Here is an 8,095-nt window from a genome sequence, read left to right on the forward strand (position 1 = left end):
AAGTAACTGTGGAACCACGCAAGTAGGAGCTACGCACATCCAATGAATCTACCCTATCCCTCTCTCCAGCACCCATTCAGTGACCTGAAGGTTTCTGCCAAAATTGTCGAGACTGGTGTAACTCTCTTATCAAGCCAATCAAATAAGTTAGTGGCCACCTCGTCAACATGCTCCAAAGCCCTAGGGAACACCACTAAACCATATATACTTAAAGCAAAGATATCTACCTTCTTCTTCGTATCTGAGAGCGCTAGAATGAGTTCCTTCAAACTTTTTCAAGGAATGCACTTGTTATCTCCCTTTTGCTTGATCCGAGTCGTAACCCACTGCTCACTCATCCCCATTATACTCACCAACCTCTTCAAAAAGGTCAGTACATTTACAGATATCTACCTCCCAAACGTGAAGCAACTATAAGCGGAGTTCCAAAACTGGGCGAGAGCCCGAAAGAGACGCTTGTCTACCTTCAAATCAAGAAAATAAGGTAAATCCCCATAATTAGAAAAGAATAATTGTCTAATCTCATTATTCCACTGCTCCCGAATTTCTTTCAACTTCTGCAAGTTGTTCTGGGTTACTCTAACACGGGTGAAGTCCCATAATTTTGATACGTATCCCTCGGCTAAGCTATCACCTTTTTCGCGCTATATCATCTTAACCCAAGTTTGAACAGCCGCAATATCCTCCACTCTATCAAGAAACCCATTTCCCATGCAATCAGAGTAAAACATAAAAAGTCAGTATCAATTAAATACAATACGACCAAGAAATAGTAAAAACTCTTAATTAGGTGTCTACTAAGGTTAAGAGTAATTCTACCTAGGGTGAGTTCTTAAGGTTCACTATATGAGGTTTGGCTTCTAGAGCAAGGGTACCTGAACCAGCAGATTCCTCGATCCTCACCCATTATAAGCTCATATGGACCCAGTTCGGTTCAGGGGAATACATTTCCCTATGGCTTCACGAAGATGAAAATCTCACGAAGACATAGGTACGGATGTATCCTGAAAGCGATCCACTACCCTGCACGGAGGTGAAAACCTCACGAAGGACTAGCTTCTCACTCCCACTTAGAGGGGTAAAATTGACCATGAAATGCAAAATGCAAATAAGCTAACAGACTTAGGCCAATCAAGCAAGCATATGATAAAAACCAATGAATGCAAAAGGGGAAATCATTATTTTAAACAACATTAATTTTCGGCAAAAAGACACCAAATAATCAATTCATGGCTCAACTCTCTTGAAGTCCCCAGTGGAGTCGTCAAGCTGTCGAAACCCTTTATTGAAAACAAAAATTTAGTTGTCAACTTTAAAAACAAAAAACTGGAGTCGCCACCAATCCTTTATTGTGGTGCGATCGGCTCACCTTAAAAATGATTTCGGTTTACGAAATTTGAGAAAATAAGCTCAGGAGTCAGTTACGCACGAGGAAGGGTTAGCACCCTCGTAATGCCCCAGAATCAGTACCAAATTGATTATTTAATGTCTTAGTGTCGAGGGTTAAAAAGATTTTTAAAAAAAACTCAAATGATGAAACCTGAAAAGGATAATCAATTGTTTAAGTTAGTCGAAGAAATCGAGACCCAATACGTTAGGGTACAATTTCTCAAAATCCCCAAACTTTGAATACCGCTTTTATTTTATAAGAAAATCTTCATTTTGAGAAAGCAATATGTCATACCCAATACATTAGGACACGACAAGTTAAGTTCCCGAAAACGATTTTTAGGCTTATGCATTTTGAATAAAGAATATTCTCGGTTATTTAGGATTAATAAAGAAAATTGGAACTCAATACGTTAGGGCTCAATTTCCTCGAAAATCCCGAATATCGAATATTGCATTATTTTAAAAGCCTTTGAATCAAAAGAAAATGATTTTAATGTTTTGACACAACCAAGATATATATTTTCAAAAGGGATGTTAAAAAATTAATGTACAATATGAAACAAATACTTTAATTTAAATTATACATGTATATGTATTTACAATATATATATATATAAGGATGATATATCGTTGAATTTTGAAAATATGTGTATGCATATATTAAAACTTGTATATATAAGTATACATATAGAAAAAACATGAAATACACCAAACAAAAAACAAAAAAAAATTATAATAATTCTACAAAAAGGTACATATATATATTATAGAAAATGCATGTATATGTGCATGGATTATGAAATATAAAAGATGCATACGTATTATAAAATGTTAATGCATATATATATGTATACAAAAGTCATGAAAATAAAACAATAATAAAATATACATAAAATATATACATGCATTTACAAAAGTAAAATGTATAAGTATAATATATTAGTAAATTATATAAAAAATGCGGAAAATATATTTATAATGGTTTTGAATAGTGTATGAATATATATATATACATATTATAAAAATGAATAAACATATATATAGATTATAAAATATGGAAAATGTATAAATATTATAAAATATAAATATAAATATATAAAAACTATGAAAATAAGATAATAATAATATAATAATAAAATATGTATATGTATTTAAAACATTTGAAATATATACATATATATATATTATAAAATACATATGCGTGTATATATGTAGGTATAATAATAATAATAATAATATATAATATAATAATAATAACAATAACAATATTAATAAAAAACTTAAAAAACCTAAAATGAAAGATTAAGGATTAAATTGAAAATAACCGAAGTTTCATGGGCAAATCTGAAATAAATAAAACACCAATGGATCAAATAGAACATGCAATTAACAGTGGAGGACCAAAAGGGAAATTAATCCTCCTCCAAAACGTCAAAAAGAACACGGATTAAATTGAAATAGTAATAAAATATGTTGCGAAATTTAAAAGAAATAAAAATAATAATTTAAAAACACAGTAAAATCATGAGGACTAATTGCGCAAATAGTCCATTTAGGTAAAACGCTGCTGCTGCGGGTCTCGGTCGACGTATGGATCTCGCCCACATTGAACAGCGCTGCTTTGCTTCCATTATAAAACAAAAAAATTCATTCTTTTTAAAAACTAAATTTCATTTCTGTTTTAAAACAAAAGAAAAGGAAAAGGGGGGTGCTCTGCTAGGTTTTCCTTAACCCAAACCCTCCCCAACCGCCACAACCACCTCAGCGGCTTGAAGCCTCCCTCCGGCTTCGATTCGGGCAGAGTCCGCCTTCTCCTCCACACAGGTAACTTTCTCCTTTTCTTTTCGTTTATTTTTTAAAAGAAAAGAACCAATAGAAAAATGAAACAAAAAACAGTAAAAACAAAAAAAACAAAAAGATCACCTTCAAAATTTTGCTTTTCTGATTCTTTCACTTTCGTGTTTTCTTTTACTTTTCAATACAGTATTTTGCTCACCCCTATTACAGAAATCAGTTGGCTTTTTATAGCCAAATCTTTTTACAATTTTGCTGTATATTCGGTCCTATTTGTGCTATTCGTGGTTTATTGCATGTGCATGGAAGACAAACGTGCGCGGCGTGGAAGGAGAACGTGCGACGTGCTGCGACATCTGCGCGGAGGCTGTTTGCTGCTGCGGCACTGAGGCGAAGGGGCTAAGGTTCTTTGATTCTGTTATGGGTTTATTGGGCTAATGTAATTGGGCCACGTAAATTAAGTTTTTAAATGGACTGGACACCTTTATTTATTTGGGCCCGGGCTAAAATTAAGTATTACACTTTTTTACTATTTATTTTTAAAAATATTATATTATATCCTGTACAACCCTTCTAAACCTCTGACCAGTCTTAAAACTCCAAAATATTTTCCCATCTATTAAAGCCGAGAAAACCGTTTGCTAACCAAACTTGTTCATCAAATATATCCTTTGAATGTCGGGGGAATATAATATCATTAATGAATGAGAACCCTATTGGGTAATTTCCCAAACTAGTAATCCCAATAACCCCAGTCGTTTAGAAAGGAAATGAAGTAAATATTGTATAAGTATAATACCCCATACCATGAGTGCATCCATGTGCAATGTGAAATTGGATTTCAGTCAGGCAACAAAATCTGGCAACAACTGTGCAGCAAACCTTTGCCTGTTTTGCATCTCATGAATGTTGTCAAAGCCGGCGGCGTTTGAATGGGAAGCATGCGGGGTGTTGATCCCAAGTTGAATGTTGTGGTTCGATAGGAAGTTTTGTGGGTTCCTCGATAGAGATAGATTCTCGCAATGAGGAAGTCCGAGGGTGAGGGAAACACTGTTTCCATGGAATTTTGGTGGCAGTTGCTGTTCTTCATTAAACCTCCCAATCTCTCCCATACTAGTGTAAGTTGTTCCACTCAAGTATGAAAAACTGTGTTTGAGTAGCCTTTCTTCATCGCCGAGCTTAATCATGTTGATGTTAGTTTCCCACGTTTCACCCGGCTTCATCTCCACGGGAGAATTCTGCAACTCATCATTAACATTCCTTGACTTTTTTGAAGCTCTTTGAGCCACGCCCACGCCATTGTCAAGTTCAGATGATCCGATGAGATTGAAGGATGTTTGCGGCGGCATAAGGGACCCTTCCATGGGAGATGTGGAGATAGTGGAGTTGGAAATTTGATGAGTAGGGGAAGCATTCATCTCTTGCTGCTGGGCATTGGATTTGGAGCTGGTAGACCCTGACTCCTTTTGCTCACTTTTGTTTATATTTTCTTCACCACCCTTCCTTTCATGTTCCTTCATTTCCTCCAAATACATCTCTTCAACCATTGGCTTCCACAGGCGGACTCGAGCATTTATAAACCAGTTTGACACCTGCGAACCAACGTGCCCTATGTTTTTTAATACAAATAAAGAATAAAGATCATTAAATTAAACAAGTTAGGCTATGTACCTGATTTCTTGTAAGCCCAGTTTGTTTGGCGAGCATGTGTTTGTCTGAATCTTTAGGATAGCTGCACCCAAAGTTAAGGAGTTTCCGATGAGTTCAAAATGAAAAAGAGGTTTTTTTTTTTTGGCTAGTTCTCAGTTATTTAGTTGAAGAAGTGCATACGGATGCAGGAAATGCTCGAAAAGCCAAGCACGTAGAACAGAAACAGCTCGTTCAGGTAATCCTCGCTGGGGTCTCCAAACATTATTATTGTGTTGGATCATTCCCAATTGCTGCAGTGCCCGCTGTTGCCGTAGCTGATAATCAACGTATCGTAGTCTTGAACCCTCCAATTTCACACCTAAACAATCATCTTCTCCTAAACTCTTGCTTGTAGCTTTGATTTGGTCAGATATTGAATCTTTCAGACAACGGAATTGCTTCGAAATCGTCCTCGAAGCAAGTCCGGTGTACGATTTTGCTGCACCAAACCCCGCTGCCTTCTCTAGCGATGAAACAACAATTTGCATTTGTTGACGGTATTGCCTGTATCTTTGTTCCACCTTAAAGTTCATAACCAAATTAAAAAAAAAAAAAAAGTAGATCAGTAGAAATAAAATAAATGAAATGAAATAAAGTGAAAGAAATCGTACGAAAGTCGGTCTTAAGTGGAATAGATATTGAAGCAAATGGACCCGATCCACATGAACCTTAGGGTCCTTACCTAAAGCCTCTAGGCCAAGCATTCACGCGAAGTGAAGCCATAGAAACCATCGCCACAAGTTTTGCTGACAGCTCAACGTTATCGAATGCTTGATCATGACTATGGGGGTCCCAATTTCCCAGAACTAACCTAATTCTATAAAATATAGTTATTATATATCAAACATTATCTTGTCTACTGAATACCAAGCACAGCAAGATTTTTAACTATCAATGGCCTTGGCAGCTATTTAAATCTCTGGGTAATAGTATAATACTATACGCTAGTAACATTTCCATTATGGGTAGCTTAAAACTGTTGCAGAAATATCTGAAATCTTTCTTTCCCTGCATGGAAGTGTAAGAATAATATATCTCTATTTTGCGTGGTAAATTATGGTTTCAGTACAAAGATTTGTTGGGAAATATTAATGATGGGGGTCTTTGATGCGTGTTGGCTTCGAAAATACATGATGGGGATTGGGAAAAGATAAGCGAACCTCATCGAGCATGCTGACAAGTTTTGCCTTCTTCATTTGAAGCTCCTGTCTTTGTGCGGTGGTGAGCTCAGGTCCACGTTGAGCCCCATCTTCACCAGCACTTGAACCTACCGGTTCTTTGTCCGCCTTTATCTTCTCCTTGGTCCCCTCAGACACCTCAGGCTTTATCACTTTCCCCACATTAACAACTTCATCGAGAAGCTCTTGTGCTGCTCTCAAGTACTTTGATCCCAAAACCACACTTTGAACGCCTGGAATCCCATTCGAAACAACAGAAGCCGATGACGGTGAATTCCCAGATATCCTCATTTCATCAGCAGCTGCTGGTGACATAGTTGGAACTTGTCCTTGGATATGATCTGCTTCAACGGTACTTGAACTATAAGGAACTTGTTGGGATGATAGACTCAAGGATAATCCTTGCCTTGGTGAAACCACCACCGGCCGCAACTGCGACGCAACATCATGGGGCCTGGCGGCCGAGTTATCTACAGCAGTCGACACAATCTGAGGATAGGTACTTGCTGATGAAGTCTGATGATCAATAGTTGAACTTGATCCCCATGAGTTATAGTGAACACCGGAGACTATACCATGAAGGGATGATGGACGGTGGGTTTCATTGGAATTGGCCGGTACGATCGAAGCGGTGGGTGTCGGAAGAGGGAGGCCAAGGAGGTGGTGATAGTTAGGTGGTGGCGTGTGGGGAAAGCTTGAAGGGTTTAGCGCGTTGCCGGCGGGGTTCAAGAAGAACAGATTAGTGGCAGCAAATGGTTGGTTTGTGTCAGAGTAGGGTATATAGTTGGGGTTCATGAGATAGAGCGTTTGCATCCCATCAGGTGAAGCAACTGAAGCAGCTTGGAATTCTGAGCTCCCATGAAAGTACGTCGCCATATTGATTTGAAAGCCCTAAAAAAAAAAAAGACACTTGTTGCAGTATACGGGAACTGCAAAATTCTTCTTGTTAAATAAAATCTCCAAAGAACTTGGCGAAGAGAAGACTAGAGCTTGACTTGAAGTCAAGAAATCAACCCATTTTGATGTTCAATTCATGCTTTTTCTTAACTTAATAACCTGCAAAAGAAAGGGAAACCCACAGCAAAAATAAGGAGAGAAGCTTAGCAAACCTGATCTGAAACTGTAACTTGGAAATAATTAAAAGAAAGAAAACTGAGTGAATACTTTGATAGAAGATGACAAAAGAAGAGAGATATAAAATACTGAAGAAAGTTGTTTATGTATAGAAAGAGAAAGATAGGGAAAGATAAGGAAACAATTTTAAGGTATCGGGATAATAGATATGCTCATCAAAGCAAAATAATAATAATAATAATCTTCAACTTCTGAAAAAAATTAGAAAAGGAAAAGAACCCATGAGATAAAAGGAAACTAGTACAAAATTTGCAGTCCAATTATGGCAAGAAAACACAAGAGAAGGAGAGGATATGCATCTGGCAACTCACACGTTTCTGTCTAAATGTCTGTCATGGAAGAAATCTTTTCAAGCTTTTGGTGGTTTTGATGACCTTGTCAGACTCAGACTCTTTGTTATTTTTCTGCCTTTTTCACTGCATAAATATAACTCAAAGAAAGAGAAAGGCGAGAGATGAGGTTTCAAGATTGCAACTATGAAAGCAAAGAAAAAGAAAAAGAAATGATACCCTCTAATATCAGGCTTTTGCTGGTTTCTAAATGGGGTTTTGAGGTTGAACTATTTAAAAAGGAAAACAATCACTGTTTGATACATTGTTTTTGCTTTTTGTACACTTACTTTTAATCTTATCTCCAATTAGGTGCGAGCAACAGGCTTGGCTAGGAACCAAATGAAAACTATAATCATAGTCCAACTCAAATGTTTCACATCTATATATAATCATTTTATTCATATCACGATAATGAATAAATATGATGTCTGGCAAACAGTCAATGCATATGAAGAGTGTGTGTCTGTGAGGTATTATGGTTGGTAAATCGCGCAGTGTACTTAAAAAGATGTAAGTATTATATGTATATATATAACTTAAACTTCACTATATGCAAGTCAACTAAGTTATTCGTTA

At 36.7% G+C, this 8,095-nt stretch overlaps 1 protein-coding gene across 1 annotated transcript; it reads right to left on the reverse strand.

Moving 5' to 3' along the window:
* Positions 1–3,823: 3,823 nt before the first annotated feature.
* Positions 3,824–7,738, reverse strand: LOC105793022 (BEL1-like homeodomain protein 1). The gene is made up of 5 exons (XM_012621955.2): positions 7,499–7,738; positions 6,036–7,109; positions 5,017–5,396; positions 4,858–4,918; positions 3,824–4,778 (listed from the first exon to the last, which is right to left on the reverse strand). The coding sequence occupies exons 2-5, from the start codon at positions 6,927–6,929 to the stop codon at positions 4,032–4,034; spliced, it is 2,082 nt and encodes a 693-aa protein (XP_012477409.1). The 5' UTR covers positions 6,930–7,109; positions 7,499–7,738; the 3' UTR covers positions 3,824–4,031.
* Positions 7,739–8,095: the final 357 nt, after the last annotated feature.

Source organism: Gossypium raimondii, chromosome 7, assembly GCF_025698545.1.
Source record: "Gossypium raimondii isolate GPD5lz chromosome 7, ASM2569854v1, whole genome shotgun sequence".
In the NCBI taxonomy this organism is placed as follows: Eukaryota; Viridiplantae; Streptophyta; class Magnoliopsida; order Malvales; family Malvaceae; genus Gossypium; species Gossypium raimondii.